General features: G+C 37.4%; 1 protein-coding gene across 1 annotated transcript; it reads left to right on the top strand.

Annotated features, from left to right (window-relative positions):
• Positions 1 to 1,628: 1,628 nt before the first annotated feature.
• Positions 1,629 to 23,911, top strand: LOC113491624 (monocarboxylate transporter 12-like). Its single transcript, XM_026868686.1, has 18 exons — positions 1,629 to 2,138; positions 14,313 to 14,414; positions 14,937 to 15,044; positions 15,548 to 15,684; positions 16,245 to 16,438; positions 16,966 to 17,109; positions 17,515 to 17,581; positions 17,972 to 18,087; positions 18,504 to 18,647; positions 19,118 to 19,281; positions 19,532 to 19,607; positions 20,241 to 20,367; positions 20,760 to 20,894; positions 21,360 to 21,502; positions 21,795 to 21,900; positions 22,503 to 22,576; positions 22,790 to 22,936; positions 23,558 to 23,911. The coding sequence occupies exons 1-18, from the start codon at positions 2,106 to 2,108 to the stop codon at positions 23,692 to 23,694; spliced, it is 2,154 nt and encodes a 717-aa protein (XP_026724487.1). The 5' UTR covers positions 1,629 to 2,105; the 3' UTR covers positions 23,695 to 23,911.
• Positions 23,912 to 24,052: the final 141 nt, after the last annotated feature.

Raw genomic sequence — 24,052 nt, 5'->3', positions numbered from 1 at the left:
GTTCTTGAAAATCTTTAATAATATTTTTGTGTGCTTCAATGTCATAACCTTGGGTGGTTTTAGGTGGCGATCGGGGTTTCATAAAAATTGTTTTTTTATAGCTTGTGGTGGTATTAGGTATACGATTAGAAATAACTACAGGCTTGTTTGAAAAATTTTTTGACGGAGAGGATAAAAGCGTTTCTGCATAAGTTCTGCCTACTGGTGGATGTACTTTCATGGCTTCAGCATATGAAACAGAATTTTGGGCCATGTAAGTTTTAATTTTTTTTTGCCTATCAAATTCAGGGCAAGATTTGTTGGATGCAAAATGATATCCCGAACACATACAACATGATGCATGGTCTTCATCGACATCACAGCTGTCCCCTGTGTGGCCCTGGCCACATTTAAAGCACCTGGGCTTTGACCTGCACTGCAGTTTTGTATGACCATACCGGCAACAGTTGTAGCATTGTATTGTGGGAAAAATATATAAATCTACAGGTAAACTATTGTAGCAAATAAAAATGCGTTTCGGTAGAATTTGTCCATCAAATGTGACAACTACGGATTGTGTAGGTTTCCAGGTAATAGCGCCATCTATGAATGTTTTAAAATTTATGCGCCTAACTTTAATTATAGGACCACAACCTAAAGGTACTGAAATATTTTCACCGATTTCCTCTGGAGACCATTCTGCAGGGACCCCTCGAACTAAGCCCATCCTTGTGACATTAAATGTCGGAATGTAGGCTTTTAAATTCTGTGCCTCTAAACTCTTATTAGTAAGAAAATTATTAGCGTCTGTGTGGTTGGAAAAAGCCATGGAAATTTTGTTTCGCCCTATCCGCTTAACGCTACCATTAATTATGTTAGTGAAAGAATGTTTTTTTAAAAATTTGCCGAAGGTGATAGGATGCAATGTGGTACCGTCGTTAGGTGATGTAACTTCTTTTTGAACATGTATCACATATGGTGCACTATCTGTTTTTTCGTAGTTTTTTCTGCCTATGGATGTTTGAGGAGTAACCGGAACTGGGTTCTTTGGAGTATTATTACTTATGTTCTCGGAAAAACTTTGGGGATCTTGACATCCGCAGCCAACCGAATCAGTGCCAATGTGCCTCCGACGACGCTTATTGCAGTGTTTGCACACATGCATACGTCTTTTTAGACTCCGGGTCGATGTGGACCCATCAGTTTCCATTCCAGACTCATTGGACTGGATGGTCACAAAATTACCTGCCGGGGGAACAAAGTCCCCCGGGTCAGGCGGGTCGTTCATTGTAATCTTAAGTAATTAGTTAAAAATGACTTACCAATGGAAGGAAAAAGTATATTTACACTAAGAAGAAAAGAATATGTACATAAACTTACTACTATTGATGATTAAAATACTAAAAAATTGTTTTTTTTCCCAAGAAACCAAAAAACCGCGTCCGCCAAGTTTGAAAGTTTCCCGCGCTTTTTCTTGGAGTGGCTTCTCCCTTCCTCAACCATGTTAATATCGCTTTCTGAAACGGTATCGTGACAGTCAATATGACGGCCTAATCAGTCTTGACAGTTGATTTATGTCAGAAGATAGAATTTTATGGTCATGAAAAATTAAAAACAAGTAAATTGAGATTTATTGTTGAACAACATTACGAAAAAGATCTTTTCAGTTTGGTAGTTTTAGTATAAAAGTGGATAAGAAAGTAGCAACACCGACCAGTGCTGCCAACCTGGAAAATTCTCTACCAAAAATCGATTGCAGTTACGCGCAGGCTCCGTAGCAAAGTACAGTACTATCTAATACGCGAACCAGGAAGTATTTTATACAGAAAAATAATAAATAATTAAAAACTAGTGCCAAGTATTGGTAGAATCTAATTTTTATATTCAAAAGAAAAAAATGTCCGCCAAGCCGTGAGTGAATTGGAAAAATTATAAAAAAATCTCGTGAAATTTTATATTTAGACGGATAAAATTAAATTTGTTACAACGGCTCCCTTAACAAGCATAGTTTTCATCGATCAAATGTATAAGTCGGCTTATGCCGTCGACAAAAACGCCTGTAAACTAGAGTGTACGGAGTCTGAGGATCACTTTCATTGTATATCACTGCCCCCTGACATCAAAATATGTCTCTACCCAGAGAATTCAACTTCAGTCAAGTAAGTAATAACCTTTATATACTTATTTTGAATAAAAAATAGTATTTAATCAAAAAGACGAATGTAAACAACATTGATTTTACATGAAAGTTAAAAAAAAAAACAAATGATGGCTGAAAGACAATTGTCATTATGTCAATGTAAAAAAAAGAAAAACAAATTTAATGATAGCTATGGCGCTGTTTTATTTGGCTTTTGTAATTATTGAAACCGCAATTCAAATTATTTACACTGAATATTATGATTACACATTACATAATAATATTTTTTAATGAATTTAAAGTTACAAAAACGTTTAATAATCACAATTATTTATACTAAAAGCTTATGATATCGTAAATTATATAATAATGATACAAAAAAAGTAACTCATTTGACGATTTTATCGTCACCTTAAAAAAATACAATAAAAAAAAAATTACGTTTATTTCAATTAAATATGTTTAAAACTATGCCATTTCAATAACAACATGTAAGTAATTGAAATGGCCTCGAAAAGTTTTAATAAAAGATGACATTTGTAACATCCCTTTACCTGACCTAGTTTTCAGTGCATTGCTCTTTATTACGACGCCTAGATATTATTTGGTACCTAATAGGTCAATGGATGACGCAGTATCTTGTTTTATAGGTGTATCAATACACTAGATGTTGTTAGTCCTTAAAATGTGAAATAGGAAAATAAAAAATTAAATACAGTCGATTTAATTTTGTGACGCGACTAAGCAACTGTCAAAATCTTTGAGTATTGCATTTAGAAGTATTTTTGACGTAATACATTCTGTTATGTGGCTTGCAATATTTGAATAGATACTTATTAAAGTTTATTAATCACATCACAAAAATCGAAATACCTAAGGGTCGAAAAAAACATGAAAATTTATCAAGGTTATTTTTAAGTACTTCCATGTACTAAATTTAATAATCTATCATTTGGTTATAATATAAAATAACTAATTGTAAAAAGAGGCTATCTAAAATAAACTTTGCTGCATTGCCCTCATATAAATTTCATTCAAATCGATTTCGCCAATGACGATTCTTGAAAGCTTTTGAATAAATGAATAAATTGAGTCCGCCGTTACTTCTGATGTAAAAAAAAAACTTGTGTTGACAAAATGTCAATCGAAGACGTTATTTGTTTAAGTTTTTGAACAGGTAAACAATCTTGGTGTGACTTTAGATACAAATACGTATTAAATAAATATGGATACCTACGACTGATATATTATTTCACTAGTATTTTTGATTTCTGTTTCACATTTGTTTTTAGTCGCGTTTTATTTTTAAGCTACGTTTTTTTTACGACATTACACGCAAAGAATGATTGTTCAACTTTTAAAATACCTAAGTATGTTAGTGTATCCAATAAAAAACGAATGGGTTTTTTTGCAAAAATCTCTATTTTTGCAAAAAAATCTGGTCAGGGTCTGTTCAGTGCGAATACTTACTCCGTGGCGAGTACCTTTCTTTACAAGCAATAACGAGATATTTTGATGAAAATTATAAGTAAACATATTTTTTTCACTTGTTTAACTAATTAATTGAACCAATATAATTTACTCTTTTATCTAGTTAAATCTAACATTACAAGCAGACGTATTGAACTTGCACCAATCAATAATATTGGTGTCCCTTCTAGTGCAAGAAAGAGACATTGCCAAATGCAGACAGGCACAGAACGTTCTCGAAGAATCGCGAGCTTCGTTGGTATTCCGTATCGTGCTAAAGCAAAACGACAGCCAATTTCGTGCAAAAATGTCTATAAAATTGTTAATTTGCATGACGTATTCAATAACATCTAATAAACTGCCTTTGATGGTCATGGGGATGTTAAATGGATTTGAAAAGTTGAAATCTATTTTAAAATCTGTTTGTTCAGTTATAAAACATCATTTCGGACAAACAAATTCCATATAATTTTCGTATTCAAGGAAATAAGAATGAAAGCACAAGAAGAACTTAGATAAAGAGTAGGTTAGATAAATGAGGAAATCGTAGCTCTTTAAACAATACACTTCGCTAAAGCAGTTATTTTTAATTAAAAAAAGATGTATCTTGACAATAATTTCACCAATCTTCCTCCCAGCCATTAAAAAGGTTGTCAACCTGTCAAGGCATCCATTGTTATACGAATTCCACTTTCAATACCGGTCGCCATGTCTTTGCACAGTACGCCTCGAGTTTACTTCGAGACTGGCACGGAATCTCACAGATTTCATTAAACTTCTATTTCATGCGGTATTGGTACCCATCGGTAGACTATGGAGATTATCATAGGGATGACGGCTGGGTATAAAAAGTAAAAATCTATTAGTTCTTCAGTTAGATAAACAAAATATTAGACACTTGTTTTTGCCTCTTTCTGAACAACAAAAATTGTCAAAGATAAATCGCTTCGAAGTCAAGGCCTTGTGACTAAACGATCTCGTAAAAAATATAAATTACAGAATAACAGAAAATTATGATTTATGGACTGTGCCATTGACACTGTCAAAGATTGAAATGAAACTACTTTTACGGATTTTATAGCGGTTTAATTTTAGATTTTAGTTCCCGACGTTTCGAAACCTTTGCAGGTATCATGGTCACGGGCAGACTGAGATGGCGTTCGTCTTGACAGAAGATGTTGCTCGTTCTACCTTCATATTTTAATAAATTATTTGTGGTCCGACCTACGTAGTATGAATGAACCGTAAAAGTAGTTTCATTTCAATGTCTAACATTCGCGTAAACCTAAGAAACCACTGTCAAAGATATAATTCAATAAATTGTGAGCTTTGGAAAGGTCAATAAACGATGTACGGTAAATAGATGTACGGTTCAATAGTATGTATCATATGTGGTAGAAGACGCGAGCCGCTCAAAGAAAGCTCTCATATATTATTAAATTGGTAAAACAGCTCGTGGCTATGCTATCACTTTGATACGGTCGGAATTGGATGGATGACCTTCAATCTCATAACGTGTTTCGGAAGGCATGTTAGATTGGTGGTCTAATATGTCTGATAACCAGTCTAACTAAGGGGTATCGTATGGCCCAGGTAACAGGGTTGAGGAGGTCAGATAGGCAGTCGCTCCTTGTAAAACACTAGTACTTAGCTGCTTCCAGTTAGACTGAAAACCGAACCCAACATTTTGGAAAAATCTAGGACATTGATTACATTATTTAATCGAAGGCCCATAAATACTCGTAAATCTAATCTTTACCGCAATTGTAATATGCTTATAACAAGCACACCATCATAAACTTTATTGAAGTTCATTTATTTTTGATACCGTTACCCTTTATATTATTAAACTCGACCGTATCGATTTTTACATTGTGTTCTATTGGCTGCCAAAATACAATGATTAATGGTAGCAAACTCTATTGGAAAGCCATTCACCTCTAGCCTTTTTGGGGCAATATGTGAATGACTCAGAATATTGACTTCTGACTGTAACTATTATCTTTTTTTGAGAAAAGAAATACGGATCCCACACGACGGAATTTAATCCTACCGTGGCGAGGGATTTCTCAAACATTCAAGTCACATGCACAAAGACATTGCCGTTTCTTTGACAGCAATCTTTTAAGACACATTGGCCCAAACAGAGAAGGAAACAGTTTTTTAGAAAACTGGATTGCAAAAAATTCTTAGCCTCGATTTATTATTTCTTATTCTAGCAGCAACAAAAATAGCTAATCTATGAAAATGTTTGCAGTCTAGCTATGACAGTTAATAAGATACACAAACAGACAGCCAGACAGTGGCGCCTTAGTTATAAGATTCCGTTTATACAACTCCTTCTTTAAAAACCAAAAAAGACTACCAACTAAATAAACCTACAACACATGCAACAAAAAAATAGGTAAACCAGCCAATGTAGGTCAATATTTAAATTTCCCCACACTTTGTAGTGGAATGACCGCATTTTAAACTCAGGGTCGCGAGTTCACTTACCGAGCCTAACGACCTCGCACATTCTGACCTAGCGTAACAATAATGAATGCTTTCTTTATGTAATGGCCGGCAAGACTAAACGTCACGTCTTAGACCTGTATGCAGCAAATATACGGAAAATTATTTAGGAAGTAATAAATAATTGTTAAATGTGTACTTGGATGAATGAAGGATTTTATTTGGCAAAATATTTGATTGTGGTTTATTTACGTAAGTACATCTGGATCGACAGATGTTTTTCGGATTCAACCGCTTAGCTCATGATTGAGAACTCCGGTAGAGTCTGAAATTAGTGCCGAAATCACTACGTACGGCGTAACAATGAAATTTTTGTGTCTGCTTTAAAACAGAAGAGACAGGCAGTTAATTTTATAAAATGAGAATAGATATGTAAAACCGACGAACGAGCACAAGTTTTATTTAGCCCCTGTCTGGGCGCCATTAAGAGGTTATTGGCGCCCAGACAGGGACTCTTGTAGTCGCACTTCAGAGTTGAATAAACTTGTTTCCGTTAATGTAGTTTACAATGCGTAGTGATAATTAGTCAAGTTATGAGGTAAAGTGTCTTTTGAACTACTTAATAATATAAATGTAAAAGTACTTCTCTGTTTGTTTGTCTGTTTTCACTTTTAAGAATAAACATTTATACAGATTTGAATAAAAATTAAAATGGAGATTGCCTTCACTTAAAGAAATGATATTAAGACTACTTTTGCTCTTCTACATAAATAGCAGCAAGGTATACCAGTATTTTACTTTGGCCCCTGTTAGGGCGCCAGTAAGCGTTAATGGCGCCCACACAGGGACCCGACGTGACTCAACCACGTTACATCGAAACACTTTCCGTATAATAGTTCTCGGTAGAAAGTTATGTAATTCAAAAGTTAAATGACAAAGTTCTATAAGTGGAACTAAGTTTCTACAATTCTTCTTATCATTTACATGTCGATGGCAATCTAAATTGTGTTGTCTGTAATTTAGAATACAGGTGATATTACCTTGGCATTTAACTTGATGACTTTTAGATTAATGTTGAAACTGATAACTTATTCCCTCTCCTATATATCTTGCCAGTACAGGCATTCTAATTTATACACAAAAAAGGTTTGTTTTGAGGGGTTCTTACCAAAAAGGTTATAACGATATCTTACCGTCTAAGCCGTATCTTATGAACCGTCTTAAAAGTTGACATTTTTACAGATGATGTGTTTTCATGTTTTGTGTTGCTGCTAATAAAATAAACAATAAAGATAAAGGTTAATCAGGGATTATAACGATCATAAATTTATTGGCAGACCAATAAAATTTCAGCATTTTTATTCAGCATTCAATTTACTCTGAAATTTATTAGTCATCCAACCAATTTGTGTTTATTTAGACAATTTTTACGGATCCCTTATTGTCGCAAGTTTGATTTACACTTGACTGGTTTTGTATAACGTTAAAGCAAATATATATGCTGGAATTAGTGCAGGTGCATTAGGATTTTTCGTTATCTTTGGGACCCACGTGAGTTAAGAAAAGCAATACTAAAGCCAGACAGAGCTTAAAGCTAGCTGTTTGGATGGTTTCCAATATTTTCCGGCAACTTCTTATTATGTTTCTGCTTCAATTGATCGAGACTCTATGAAATCTTTTTTCATAGATTCTCGATCAATTCTTTTCATTGTTTTAAAGATATAAGTTATATTTATAAGGATTTCTACGTGATTTAAAAAGGTAAGGAAGATACTCTCAGTTATTAAGGACAAAACACCATATGACCTTCTATCAAACCTCTTTCTTGACGAGGTTGATGTACCCCCTGGTGTCAGAGTGTACCCCGCCCGTAGTCCTCTGACGTGAAACAAAATACACTTGAAACATTCTCAGGTGTGGCTTCCTAACGATATTTTTGTCACCATTTTTAGCGGATAGTAGCATTATTATAATGAATTCGAAAATACATTGCTGAGTTCCAGGATTCAAACATGCGACCATTTTACTTAGAACTCCCGGAATCCTACTAAAATAAAACAGAGATAAACGACATTGCCCTTTATCCCAAAGCCATAAGGTTCATTTTCCCGTACCTTAACTTCCAATATCATTACACAATACCTAGGTTTCGAATATAATAACTTTTGACATTAAATGTGAATCATGTTCGTGTTTCAAGGACAGCTATTAGTCATGCCTTCCATTACGGGCTTTGCGTAACAATCCGTTCTGTAAAGAAATTATGATACGATTTCGTTTCGACTGTATACAATTTATAGATTTGTTTCCTTGGTTGGTTGACTAACTATTATACCAGCCTATATTCGTTCCGTGGCAGGCTACCAGCGCAGCATATTTACTTTCCCCTACTGCAAACAGGCCACTTCCTTTATATTGATGGTTTGAGCATTGATCACCACTCTAGCTCACTTCGGGCGATTTCAGATTTCAATATTTGGATACCTGGTTTCACCACGCAACATCGTGGTGAAACCAGGTACTTATCTCTTGGCGGTTCGTCAATGCTGTCTTAGAACAACTCATTAGGAAAGTACAGATAAGTTTGATGAAGTTACTTAGGTTCTTTGCCTGTGCTGCGAGCGAATGTCCTGTTCTGTTTTTGATCTATCAATGAAATAAAAATATGATTTCAAGCTGCGAAAGATGACGTAAATTTCATTGAAGTTTTATTGTATCTCACAATTTTATTTATGACTAAGTTCATTGTTTAACAATTTGTAAGTGATACTTAGTGTGGTCTTATACACCACTGCTCAAAAAGTAGTATTATGTATTAAAAGCCAGCCTTCTGGGCACGTTTCCCGACTTTGGCAGGGATGAGGATGTCTTTTTTGACGCTTTGTAAATAATGTATATTTTTCTTTTTATAGTGATATAGTTTTAAAAATGTAAATATTAGTTTATTTTAATTTATTGTAGTAATTATTTACAATGGAAAGCAATCGTTGGGCCAAAGTCACCACACTATGGGAGCCAACGGATGGACGGCGTCGTCGTGGGCGACCTAGGAAGCGGTGGCGAGACGACCTTAATGCTTACCGCGCAGGCTGGTTCCATGCGGCCCAGAATAGAGAGTCGTGGACGGATTTGGGGGAGGCCTTTGCCCAGCAGTGGGACACAGTGGGTTAGAGAAAAAAAAAAATATTTACAATGTAATTATGTTTTTTTTTTAACACAGACAATTAAAAGTTGCATCTTCATTTTAAGCTGCTTATGATGAGCACATGATTCTCATGTCTGATGTAAGTTATAATTCGACAATGGAAATGTTGTTTTAAAGGTTTTTTATTGAATATATATTTACTAGATAAAACGGTTGATTAAACAAACCAAAATTTCGAACTCAATATTGAAACTAAAACAGCAGAAATCATGCAATTAAAACCGTACTATTATTTAATCCTCGTTTTGCTAGAACTTTTTTTATACTACATCAAAATTGAAGTATGGTGTCAACATTGTATTGTAAGTGTCATTAATGTATTCAAATTATACAAAATCCCCTTTTTACTACAGCATATTTTTTTTCTCGACTTACAAAACAAATTGTCTCAAGCTTGCATCGCCCTAAGTTCAACCGTTTCATGTCTGCTTGGATCAATAGAGATAGCGTTTCAATTTCAAATCATGATACTGCGGGCTTCGAAACATTAAAATGTATAAATGAATTGAAGGTCACGGCGGTATTCACGTTGAAATTATTGGTTTTGTGTATGGATGATAGTAATTCAATATTGTTATGTAAAATGTAGGTAAAATTAGAAAGAATAATAACTGGTCCTGGACTCGCGATCCCACCGCGTCTGCTCATGATTAAGGACTCAGGTTGGGTCCGAAACTAGTCGGGCTACCCCGATAAATACGCGTGAGTAAACCGTTACATCATTTAATAATGGTCCTGTTTGAGTCGCTTTCGATGCAAGGATGCCGTAAACAGGTCTGACACTAGTACTAATTCGTATACTAGTGTAATGAATTCTCTCAATATTTGTGTTACTATTCGGGAAATTATTAAAACAGCTTACTTGAAATAACAGTTATATTATTCACATTCATAAATTACAACTTTTTATGTCCTTCCACGAGATGTCCGAACAGAATGCCCTTCTTCTTCTCTATTCAAAATTTCCGCCCAGTCACATTTTTCTCGACCGAACATCATAGACTAACGAAATAATGACATTCTGCCTCTTTTAACAAACTAATACTTTTTTTTTTAAAATAAATATAATTTAACATAACAAATTTATTAAAAACATGTTAAATAATTATAAATTCATTACACTAAGTATGTGTTAAAACTACTCTCTATCGACAGCTAACGACGGTTATGACACTGTATCGCTACTCAATCTTGGTTCGGTTCGATAGTAATATTTCGGAACCAAATTCATAAATAAAATCAACAATACAATAGAACCAGTCAGAAAAGGAAGGATTGTATTAAATTTGAAATTTAATCCAACTGCTATTCCTATATCCTATTCTATTAAGCATTTTACCAATACAATAATTGGAAGTTAATTGTATTGACCTTGAGTGTACTGTCCCTTGCTAAATTTCCAATTATTGTGTAGAACAAATCTTAAGAGAATACGAAAATTGTTTTTAAGCGAAATTTCATTCATTCATCGGCCATTGTAAATAGCAGAATTGGGGCCCTGACAAGTGGAAGTCACGCCACTTGTCGAAGAGGAATGTCATTCCCAAAAATTTAAAGTTATCTATTCGTTTTCTATTCAAATGCAATATAACATTATGTATGAGAGTCTTGCACTGTGTGAGACTAGCATTATCTTATTACTACGCATCCTTGGCTTACATATATTACGTAAATGGTTAGAACGCCCACTTCTTATGCGTACTGACAAAATCTCTGGCAAGGCTTGCACGTGGGCGGCGTACCAGCAAAAAAGGTCACATCTGTTTAGAGCTAGCCATTCAGCTTTATCTGGAATTTGGCCTGAAACGTTGTCTAGAATTTAAATGAGCTGGATTTAGGAGAGAATACCAAGTTTATGGACCCTAACATATTCTGTTCTGTAAAAAAGAAAGATAGACCATTTTGATTGCATGGTTAACCGAGTGATATATGTCACTACTTACGTCAAATATATTTTGCGCGACGTATCGAAAGTTTGATCCCCGCGTAGGACAAGCATAAGTGTAATCCACTAATGCTTGTACTGAGTCTGGATAGATTTGTGTACTTAACTTGAATCTTAGACCGCGTTTTTTTATTATTAATCTTACCTTCATTAAATCTTCTATTCATAAGTTTTGTATCAAAGGTCATGAAGTTTTGCAGTTGTGTGACTTTCATACAACATCTTTACTGTATTCTTACTACGACATTGTGAGCGCTAACGATGGCTGAAAAAATAGAAATTTCATTCATTCGCTCTCATTTCCAATTTGAACTTTCAACCTTTTCTGCACAATAGTGCTTTATTCTTTGCAGTTCAGCCTCCTTAGCTGAACGACGAAATGTCATTTTTATACATTATAGTCATACTATCTGACCTCCTCATTGATGTGGATGGATATAGGGGAAGATGACGACCATGGAAACGATGGATGGATTGTGTGAAAGACGATGTGGCTGCAAAGAGTGTTTCTTATGAGATGACGTCGGATAGAAAGGTATGGAAGAAGAAGACATGTTGCGTCGACCCCAAATAAAGTAATTGGCAGGGCAGGTGGAGTGATATATGACCTCCTCAATCATAACAGCCGGAGACCCCCATTTGTACGAACCTTCCGAAACACGGAGTAAATCGTTATGGCACAGATAATCACCCATTCATTGACCTACCGTATCAAGCGTAGCTTTGACCTGTGATCAATTCTAGTACCAATTCGTGATGAGTTGGAACTAAGCTCGATCGACGGGTAACGATGCTATTGATACTGCAGTTATTTAATTTTAATTTTGTCCAAAGTATGGGAGGTAGGGGAGGGATGGGCACTCTTTCACTATTTATTGAATAAAAAATCAGATTTTATAGATCATCATTATTTTTTGCCAATTCTTATTGCAACACACATTTGGCTAGATATAATCAAAGAGCTTTCTTAAAAATTACAATTAGTTTCTCAAAGACCAAAGTATTTAAGTCAAACACAGCATTTCCAAATTTGGGTTGTCCAGTTGACGTCAGCGTGAATCTGAACGGTTTCCGATGAGCGAATTTTTTACTTGCTATGGTCGTTTCGGCGTCGGCAATCACACGCTTCATAAAATTTACTCGCGCTAACGTATCCTTGCCTTACTAAAAAGAAAAAACGATTCACATTACGGCTCATACTTTTCGCTAACTGCCTCATGTGTGATCCGCAAGAGATTCTTCATCGAATACTCCGGAATAAGCTGGTGTCAGTTGTTTGGAGGAAGCTCTTTGAAGAAGTAGGTAGTGTCAGACTCTCACTGACTAAACGTGGGAGCCAGTCCGCTATTAACAATTACCGATGAATGAATAGAAATTTGATTGAATTTGACATTATTCGTATTCTCTCAAGCATTATTTTACTTGGGAAATACATTGTATTGCAGTGAGTGTTTCGCCACGTACTGAATTGCCAATTATTACGTTTTCAAAATGTTCAGGAGAATAAGAATAGTGTCAAATTTAATCCAATTTCCATTTATCATTATCATCAGCCCATATTCGTCCGCTGCTGGACATAGGCCTCCCCAATCATACGCCATCGAGATCTATCTCCGCCTGTTCGCATCTAGCTCCTGCCATCTTGCGCAGATCATCACTCCACCGTGCCTGAGGACGTCCTATACTAAGTTTGCCGATTTTATTCATTCATCGGAAATGGGCAAGACGACAATTTTTTTAAATATTCTTAAGCATCTACTATTACTAAAAAAATATAATATTTCTGTAATTAAAAAACTAATTATTAAAAAAATAATTTAATGAAACGTTCATTTATTTTCGCCAAAACGCAGTCACCGGCGTTGACATTGCTGTGACGTCAACCCTCAGCTAACTTGTAAACATTAGAGATCAAAATGTATAGAACTTGACAGTGACAGTATTTACTGAGGGCTGACGTAGCACACTTCGATTGGCGTTTTAAAAAGCATGGCGGATGGCAGTATTTTGCAATTTTATTTTCTAAAATAAACTAGTAATCTCGTCTTAAATTTTAAAATGGAGATTTTTTCCACAATACATACTCAATATTTTGTCAGTTAAACACAATATTTTATTACTTTAACCATCATCGAGTCTCGTGTAGTCTAATGAAAGCGGTGTCCCAAGTTTTCTGTTCAAAAATCTTCTGCATTCCGAAAAAAAAGCTTAGTTAACGAAAATGCGTCTTAATAGCATTTCATTTGTTACATTGCATTCGCTCATTAGTCGAGCCATCCTATTGTTTGATCGTTCATTATTTAGTCGCTTCGCCCACGTTTTATCGATTGTGTGGTGCTGTTCTATTCTAGGAAGACCTAACGATGTACCATCGATTTAATAGTAAAGTAATTGCTGTCTTTGTGTTGTGGTGGATGAGGTTTTAATGTAACTTATGTTTTTGATAGGGGTTTAAATTTATAGTAGAAGAGCTTCTAGTAAAGTTACAAGAGCAAAGGTTAAGCTACGCTTGATACGGTCGATCCGTAACTAGTGATCCTCTTATAAATAAAAATGATCTGTGATACAAAATCTAAATAAAGTTAGCATCCTCCTCTCTTCTACATTGCCGTGCCCCACAGGGTCCATAGTGTACTATACTTATATTATGTAACACCTGTTCAACATATGGAGTGCAATAAAAATATTGAGTATTGAGTATTGACTGACAAACTATGTCATAACGAGTTGCTCCGTGTTTCGGAAGGAACGTTAAATTATAGATTCCGGCTGTTATTTAAACATCTTTGACAGTCGTTACCGGTAGTCAGAAGCTTGGAAGTCTGACAACCAGTCTAACCAAGGGGTATCGTGTTGTCCAGGTAACTGGATTGAGGAGGTCAGATAGGCAGTCGCTCCTTGTAAAACACTGGTACTTAGCTGCATCCACACATGCTGGAAGCCGCTTCCGCTGTTTTAGCTGCTAATACCGTTAGCCACATAAAAAGCATAACTGTGTACTAAATTAAGTCCAAATCCATCCACTGATTTTACGTGAAAGACTAATAATCTTTTGCTTTTATAATATAAGTAGGATTGTATCAAGTTTCTCCCTCCTAAAATCTTCTCTGTCTTTTCAGGAGTTGTCAAAGCTCGACACTCAGATCCTCGGCACGTCAGCTCCACCGACGTCCACGGCTCTGTCCTGCTCCATCGACCTGCCGACAGATGTCATCTCAGAGGTGAGCAAGATTATACCGCAACCAGCTGACCCAGCAAACTACGTACCGCCTAACAGTCGATGATAACAATACAGACAAAACACCGTTCACACCTTCCCTGGATTCCCACGAATATTTCAAGACTAAAATAAGCCAAATCGGTTCAGCCAAAAAAAGAGAAGGTGTTCCACAACCTTAAGACAACGCCATCTAGTGTTAAACTAAGCAAAGCAAACTAAGCAAGACAACTGTCATACATGCTTATATATTTCTAAAATACATCCATAATTATAAATAAATTACAGCTAGACTCAAAGCATCATGAAATTATTGTCATTTGGTGCCATAAAAATTTCATCAAGCTTGGAAATGTTTCTATTTGAAGTCTCGTTTTGATCAAAATCAAAAGTCATTTATTCAAATTAGGCCACTTTTTGAAAGTAAGGTTACATTGCACGGCACCCAGTATCACCCACCTTTCACCGCTTCCTAAGAGCTCTTGCTGATGTTTTGTTTTTAAAACAAATATTATTGTATATCCAGGCTGTCTTGTCTCCGGATAAGGCAGGTTCCCTCATGTCGGTCCAGTCAGCTCCCCCAGAGCAGAGGGAACGACCAGCGAGTCTGCTTCTTGAGTTGCCATTAGCCACGGTAAGAATTACTTTAATAACTAACTCATGGCAAAAAATAATGTGTTTTATCTTTATTTTTGTAGGCGAGTAACTCGTCCAGGAAGGGTTCGATCCCGTAGCTCTGGTTCACGCAGCTCAAGGTACCCGGGGTGTGCAGTGAAGTCATTAGCGGTTCGTCCCGAAAAAGAAGAATGCCAGACAGGCAGTCGCTACTTGTAAAAGACTAGTTCTTAGCTGCATCCAGTTAGAATTAAGCCAAAGATGAAGGATCTTTTTATTTTTGGGGTTTCGTACCCAAAAACGGTACACGACCGGTAATCCGGTAAAAAGGGTGTCCTGCAGTAGGGACATTCATGTGCCTCGCATTCACTTTCATGATCCTAGACTAGTGTCTACTGTGCTAGTGTAGAACGCCTTCTAACCCGATAGACTGGATGCGAAAGGCGGGATATTGTTGCGAATGAAGAAGTACAAGCATTCGTTTACTCCAATAGATGTCTAAAATCTTCCTTCTCTTTACAGCAAGTTGGTGCATATCTCTCCGCGATGTCCCCCACGGAGCAGGAGGAGGACTCGCTCCTAACTCTCTCGTCCGTGACAGCTCGCCCGCTGCTCGCCGCGTCCAGAAAGCTGCGCCCTCCGCCCGACTCGTCTGCCGAGTAAGTTACTCTATCAAACTTGACTGAACGGATAGCCGGGTGGTTGAGGTCACCACGCCAAACCACCAAGCATCTCTCTTAGGAGTGCGAGAATCTCGACCGCGCCGTCCGTCACGGGCCGGTCCTGATCTGGCGGTGAGCTACCCATCACTCACCGCTCTCAGGCCCAAGTCTAGGGTGGCCGGGAGTTATCACGGGACTCTAAAATCAAATCAAATCAAAAGTTTTTATTTCAAATAGTCCGTTTTCCAGGCACTTTAAAAACGTTATACTAGTGACTCTCGTTGCACGGCCCCAAGGTGTCATTCTTATGGAGAAGAACCGGCAAGAAACTCCAACTCTCTCGACGAATGCAGCGTCTCCCGTGCCGGCTGGGTTGCGAAGCTCTTGGCTTCGCTTGTGGCTTCAACTCCCTTAAAATAGTCTCATCAGTGATCATTAATTATAATTCTCTTTATTTCAAACTTGGTCCCCATTCCCTACTAACACATTGTTTTTGAACAGCCCAACATCAGATCACTATTTCCTTCCTCCATTTAAAACACTATTCCTCAAACCAGGTCCACAGCTCCTCCGGACGGCGGCTACGGCTGGGTGGTGGTGTTCGGAGCCTTCATGGTGCAGTTCTGGGTGGCTGGCCTCTTCAAGTCCTATGGAGTGCTCTACGTGGAGATCATGGAGACCTTTCCTGAGTCCTCAGCGTCCATCGCGTCGTGGATACCGGCAGCGCTGTCAACGCTGTGCTTGGCTCTTGGTAAGGATAGGAAGGGACTACGATATATGGTATATACGTGAATGGATAGCCGAGTGGTTGAGGTCGTACGTGAAGTGTCACGCGTTTGATCCCCGCGTAGGACAAGCTTTTGTGTGATAGATGCTTGTTATGAGTTTAGGTGTGTGTTGTGAACGTGATTTGTATGTATGTGAAAACCCCGCGGTAGAACGATTCAATTCCTTAATGTGGGAGTCGTTTTATCAATGGAAATGATGGTATCAAATGACACCTATACCACGTTTAATGAAAATGTCATTAAAATCTGTTCATCCAGTCCGTAGTAGATGGTAACAAACATGAAACAAAAAAAAAAACGAAATGCCGTCGAACTGAAAACCTTATCTTTTTCACAGTCGTTTGAGGAAATATATTAGATTTGATTAGAATATTCTTTATTGTACACTATGGAATTACAGCAGTGATTATTAAAGCATACATTGTTAGGGTACAGTAGCGGTCTTATTGCTAAAATTTCTCATCTACTAAAGTGTATATTCTCCTCCCAGCGCCTCTATCCTCTGCCCTCTGCGAGAAGTACTCCTGCCGGCTCGTGGTCTTCATCGGAGGGCTGTTCTGCGCCACCGGGCTCGCGCTCTCCTACTTCAGCACTGGGTTACTCCATCTCCTGCTCAGTTTTGGAGTGATGACTGGTAAGTATTAAAATACTAATAGCGGTGCCCCAGCGGTTACCTGCGAGAACGGGGAACTTCTATACAATTGGACCCAACCGGAGTCCTTAATCATGAGTTGACGCGGCAGCGCGGTCGCGAGTCGAAACAGTTAATAATGAATCAACCTCATGATAACTCTGTCTATCTGTTACACTTTCACGTCTAAACCACTGAACTGATTTTAATGAAATTTGATACAGAGATAGAGTTGACCTTGAGAAAGAACATATGATAGCTTTTTTCCCGGACCGACCTCGACGCGGGCGAAGCAGAGGGCGAAAAACTACTTTTCTAGAAAAATAAATGTAGCTCCAAATATGTTTTCACTCACAAATAGAACAATTTGTTTTTGATTTCGCTTCAAATAATGATTACATTTTACAGGTATCGGAGGCGGGCTGTCAACTACACCTGGTATTGTCATCGTGTCTCAGTACTTCGATAAACACAGGTAGGAAAACCAAGGTGTGGAAAGTCATCATCATCCTAGTCTTTTCCCCATTATGTGTATCCGGGCTGTTATTTACACATCCTTGATAACCGTTATGGGTACATAGAAGCTTGAAAGTCTGACAACCAGTCTAACTAAGGGGTATCGTGTTGCCCAGGTAACTGGGTTAAGAAGGTCAGATAGGCAGTCGCTTCTTGTAAAACGCTGGTACTTAGCTGCATCCGGTTAGACTGGAAGCCGACTCCAACGTATTTGGGAAAAGGATGGGAGGATGATGAAATGTTAAAGAATTGATTCTTCTAATTCCTATACCTTTCCTACTAGTGATAATGAGTCCTATACATGTCATTGAAATCCGTTTTGTAGCTAAATCTTGCCATCTCTTTCCAGGGCATTGGCGAACGGTATTTGTGTGAGCGGGACAGCAGCTGGTAGCTTCGTGTTTCCGATGTTAATTGAAAAACTGGTCGATATGTATGGTTTACATGGCACTGTGTTGTTGTTGGGTGAGTATCCTCTTGAGTTAAAATATATTAACTGTAATGTTAAAATGTCTGCGTTGATGGCAATCATAGTTTATTTATAGAAAAATAGATTATAAAATTGCTGTTGAAGAAAAAATAAGAAATAAAATCAAATATACGTCTGTAAAAACGCAAATACTTGGCGACCTTAGTTTTTCTGGAAGTGCCAATTTGTTAGAATGCAGATTAACAAATAACAAGACAAAGACATCGTCTGGTGTAAAATCATTTTGAAAAGCTGTTAAAAATACTAAAATCCTTATACCTCAATTATATCTTAATTGTTTAGTCATGTCAAAATTTCATATTTCAATCTCAGTTTTCAATGAAAAAACCTCAGAATTCAAATAAAAAAACTGCAATTATTCTAACTTGAACTAACCCAAGCCTTCGACTAGGTGGTGGTATGCTCCATGTCTGCGTATCAGCCACACTGTACCGCCCCGCACCACTCAGCTGCAACTCCTCGGCCTTGGCAGACAGGACACCAGCCACCACTACCACCACTGAGCACACCACGCTGCTACATGATATACAGGAAGGTGGGTCCCTCACGGCAGTGTTTTAGGTTCTTTGTTGATGGAGATTGGTTTGATTTCGAGAAAGGTGTTGAAGAGATTGCTGATAGAAGTAGCCTATGTGTTAATCCAAGGTATCTGTTGTACCTTCGTAACAAACCTCATCGGAAACGGTCCACCCATTTGGGCGTGAAAGGATAAAAAGCGGATACGTATTTTTCTACGATCAAATTAGAGTGAATGGCACTTACTCATAACGTCAAGCCATAAAATATAAGGAATCGAATGAAAAATCCAATCACAAAGCTCCTGGACTCGACTTAACTTTAGAGTAACTCATCAATCAAAGATTGTCAATCTCTATTGTTCAGATAAAAGCAAAAAAGCATCATCATCATCAGCTGATGAGCTATTTTTGCTTTTTATATACACAGGAAACCATTCATAATCCCATTTACAACATTATCAACATTGCCCTCTCTTATTCTCCACAGACCAAGGCATTATGTTTAAGTCCGACTCCCAGAAAGACAACCACCTTCAGAGCCTGTTCCAACCAGAAACAGAGCTGAGCCTGAACCAGAAGAACCTGCTCCTCAACGAGGATATGAAGAGGACCAACCTCATCACTGAGATCATGCATCCTAGTTTAATTGAAGTGAGTAGAATGTTGGTTAACTTTGGATGGTTATGAACACAAAGAGTTAAATATTTTGTTTGTGATACCCGATTGGTAGAGGTCACCACGCCAAATCCACAGTGTGAGACGTGTAGCAGTTTCGATCCCCGCGTAAGACATGCATTTGAGTGATCCATGAATGCTTGTTCTGAGTCTGGGTGTCTTTGTGCATGTGACTTGAGTTTTTAGGCAAAATATGGACATTTTTAATACTTATTTTACTTTACAGGTGGCCCGTCAACAGATGCAAACGCAGCATTCAGATTCGGAAGATTCAGAAGGTTTAGATGTTCTAGGTGTAGTTGGTAAGTCGTTTTTTTCATTAGCATTCTCAATAGTGACTACAAACTTATGGCACCAGTCTTTTTAAAGTCATTGACCGCAAGTACAAAAGCTTCCATTACAAGACGCTGTCGTAATTGTAACAACTTTCTCAACTCTTTTTCTTGCAATTCAAAATTGACCTCACTTAGCCTGGAGATAGGCTTTACTGGCAGAGTGACTCCTGACTCCATTACGTCATAAAAAAAGATTATGTGCGCGCACGTTTATAATCTGGTGTAATAATTATAAACTACATATATAACTATATATCCTTGCAATCCAGTGATGTAGTTAATTTATTAAATACTTAATATTATAAAGCTGGAGAGTTTGTTTGTTTGTTTGAACGCGCTAATCTCAGGAACTACTGGTTCAAATTGAAAAATCCTTTATGTATAATAATAGGCCATTCATCAAGGAAGTTTTAAGGCTATATAACATCACGCTGCAACTAATACGAGCGAAGATACAATGGAAAATGTGGCAAAAACGGGGAGAAATATTCATCTTCGAGGGCTTCCGTTCAAAAATTCCTAACTTATATCTTCTAACCACGCGGACGAAGTCGCTGGTAACAGCTAGTTTTACACTATAATGATTCTTGCCATTTCCAGGTCTACCTAAGGAAGTGTCACGTCTCCGTCTGCGTCCGACACGCTCCTCCTCGATCCTGCACTCCGTGGAGGACTTGTCTACTGACAGCACTTGCGTTTATAAAGCGAGTAGACGACATCTTAGTAGGTGAGTAACAAATAGGGTATTTGACAAAATAATCTGACGAGTCCGTCAGACAAATTTCCAAAAAATATTGCAAACGTATTTTTTCCTTTTTCTCGTAAACTAAAATTTAAGGAGGTACAGTGATTTGAAATCTCGTATGATGTCACTTACCAGTAAGCCCCCACTAAATTTAAATGTGAACACTTTACTTAAATGTAAAAACATTTCCTTGCTTTTTAATGATAACATAAAATAAAAAATACTTATTCAATGTTTTTTGTAAATGTGTCTGATTACAGTATACAGATTTATATTATTAGATTTAGTAACATGTAACCCTATTACTCCAGTTCCCAATCACAAAAATCATTATATAGCGAGGATGCTCATACAAAAATATTAATTTAATACAGATCACTTTACATCCGACCACCTCCCAGCCGCCTCGCGCAGAAGCTGTCAGAACCCATCGTTATCAAACAAGAAGAAGTACAGAAAGAGGTGCAAGAGGAGAAGAAGCAAGCGGGCTGTGTCGAGAAGATATCCAGGTATGATGATTGGATTCTCTTTCTCTTTCATCCGGGTTTGCTTACCAGAAGTATCAATTAAGAGAATAGAAGAATAACAATACCGTCAGAGTATAGAGAAGCTAGTTGCTAAGCTATTCAAGTTGATCGATCACAGGATAATTTACGCTTTATAAGGTCAGGCCGTCTTAATGAGTTCCTCGGTATTCCCGAAGGTATGTTAAATTGTGGGTCCCGGCTGTTATTTACACTTCTTTGACAGTCGTTACAGATAGTCAGAAATTTGAAAGGCTGACATTGAAAGTTTGAGAGTATGACAACCAGTCTGACTAAGGGGTGTCGTGTTGCCCAGATAACTGGGTTAAGGAGGTCAGATAGGCAGTCGATCACTGACAAACTGAATCCGGTTAGACTGGAAGCCGACCCCAACATAGTTGGGAAAAGGCTAGGATGATGATGATTTATAGATTATCCTATTTCTTGTAGGTATCTGGACGTGTCGCTCCTGAAGTCTTGGCGTTTCGGTCTGCTCTGCGCGTCGGTAGCTCTCATGTCTTGTGGCTCGCCATACGCGCTGTACTACCTGCCTGCCTACACAGTCGCTCTGGGACATAGCAAGTCAGCTGCCGGTACGTATGAACAAGCATTTTATGTTTTGGAAGTTATAAATATTATACTCAATGCTAAAGTATTGCAAATTATCGTGGTGAAAGGTCGAAAATCTCAGAAAAAATGGAGTTTCTATTTTTTTATATATTTTTTTGATAAACTTTTCGTCTTTTAAATATACAACCAAAACCACTGGAAAAAATGTATTATTTACTTTTTATAACTTGGAATTTTTCCATAAGATTAACAGGTATTTTAAAAGTTCAGCTTATTGAAATAGGTCACTAGGTAACCTATATGCGTTGGTTTCAGGACACCTGGTCGCCATAAGTGCAGTTCTAGATCTCTGCGGAAGACTGGGACTCGGCTGGCTGTGCGACCTGCATCTGTTTTGCAGAAGAAAGGCCTATATAGTGAGGTGAATGAGGTTTACTAGCTAATCACAGCAAAAGCACTTAGAAAGCGGTGAAGGGGGCGCGAAACTTGGTGCTGTCCAATGTAATCTGACCTTCAAAAAGTGCTACTTAGTAGCCTAATTTGAATAAATTACTTTTGATGTTGATTTTAATAAGAATTCCATGAACAATTGTTCAAATTAATCTTTGTTTTTTCGTCTTGGCACTACGTGCGATATCTAGTGATCGATAATCCCGTACTTAGTGTCACTTTTTATAGTAGTTCTGAAACTTTACTTGATGAGTTAGCAATTAATCATTGGTTTTAGATATGACCTAGTTCTTTTATAAAGAACATATGTAAATTATTAATTTTCAGCCATTTTGCTCCCACGCTATGGAGTTTTTGCTGCACGGTTAACCAAGTGGTTGAGGTCACCACGCCAAAACCACTGAGCGCGACATGTTTTGTAGGGCAAACATTTTTACTATCCACGAATGCTTGTCCTGGGCCTGGGTGTCTTTGTGCATGTGAATGTTTGTGAAACCCAAGACACAAGGATTAAATTCCTTTATGCGGGAGTCATTTTTTGTTTTCTTAAGAAATAAAACAATTGTTTTCCAGTATTCTGGTGGCTGGTATTGCAGTGCTGTGTCTCCCTAGTCTATCATCTTGGTGGGCGCTAGCTGTTGCATCAGGTAACCAAACTAACATTATAAATACCCAAGTATGTAAGGATGTTTGTCTGTCCGACAGACCTAACATATATTTTATCTTTTGACTTGAAATAGGTGTCATTTGGTCTTATAAAAATTATTCCAAGTTCACTTACCAGTTTATTTAACAAATATTCTATTTAGAATCTTACTTTTGAAGTCGTTTGATATAATGTCCATCCTCCCTCTCTTCAGGAGCATATGGCCTCTGCCTGGGTTGCTGGTTCCTTCTGGTTCCCGTACTTCTAGCAGACGCCTTCGGAACAGCCCGCATCGCGTCATCCTACGGTCTTGTAAGAATGTTCCAGAGTCTCGCTGCTGTATCTGTGCCCCCAACTGCAGGTAAGCATCGTGTCATGATGGCATTTGCCCCACGTTTTTATACACTCACTTTCTTGTTTGTTTGTCGTTCCGGTTGGATTTTTGTAAATCAATTTTGAGGCACTTCACGATAAGCTAGCAGGAAACAGGGTGGGAAACCCGCTTACAATGCAATTTACAAACATAAAAAAGGCTGGACCAATTTTTATTAGAATCATACCACTAGAGAATAGACCAATTTCGAATGGAGTGTCTCTTAAAAACGCGGGCTTTTAGATTTATTAAAACCTTTTTTTTTTCATTGTCATCGTCCTAACCTTTTCCCAACTATGTTGGGGTCGGCTTCCAATCTAACCGGGTGCAACTAATTACCCGTGTTAGGAAGAAGTCCTTGTTCATGTTAAAGAAATTGAAATCTATACTGTAATATTATAAAGCTGAACAGTTTATTCCTTTGAACGCGGTAATATCAGGGACTACTGGTCTGATTATCGAGTGAAACTTACACATTTTTGACTGAAGTTATTTTTTTTGTGTTTCCTTGATAATTTCATTTCATCTTATAAATATATTTTTATCTAACCCTACATACGTCACTTATAGCAAGCAGATTTTCTTATATATTTTGTAAACATCTTTCAGGTCTATTACGCGATGTAACGGGCGGTTATTCTTGGTGCTTCTACGGCATGGGTTCGTGTATGGTACTAGGTTCGATTCCCGTCATAGTTTTCCACTTGAGCACGAAAAACGAAGACTCCGACTCCTCAGTCGATTGAAGCAAAAAGTTGCGTCTTTTTGGGGTCTGGCATAATGGGGTCTATAATCGTATTAAACGTATGTATTTTCGGGGGTCTTATTAGAATGGATATTAGTGGGGTCATTTGACCTTGGGGTCTAAAGTATCGTTCTTTGGGGGTCATTTATAATAGACCTTGGGGGTTGTTGTATTATATTATATGTGTGTATTGAATTAAATATTGCAGTGTAGAAGAGTGTTGTAACAAAATATTGATGTTTAAAATCTGAATGTAATTTTAAAATAATCTGAAGCGTTTATTTATTATGCAACTGTTATTATTTGTAATATCTGCTTTGAAAAGGGTGTGTGACTAAAAAAATCTAATTATTCGAACT

The sequence above is a fragment of the Trichoplusia ni genome, chromosome 3 (genome assembly GCF_003590095.1).
Source record: "Trichoplusia ni isolate ovarian cell line Hi5 chromosome 3, tn1, whole genome shotgun sequence".
Taxonomy (NCBI): Eukaryota; Metazoa; Arthropoda; class Insecta; order Lepidoptera; family Noctuidae; genus Trichoplusia; species Trichoplusia ni.
Note: the sequence above shows the minus strand (reverse complement) of the source record. Positions and strands in the feature narration are given on the sequence as shown.

Coding starts and splice junctions, on each gene's coding strand:
- LOC113491624 (XM_026868686.1), top strand. CDS start 2,106: ATGTCTCTACCCAGAGAATTCAACTTCAGTCAA. Junction 17,582..17,971: donor CAGTACTTCGATAAACACAG/GTAGGAAAACCA, acceptor ATCTCTTTCCAG/GGCATTGGCGAACGGTATTT. Junction 18,088..18,503: donor TGGCACTGTGTTGTTGTTGG/GTGAGTATCCTC, acceptor GCCTTCGACTAG/GTGGTGGTATGCTCCATGTC.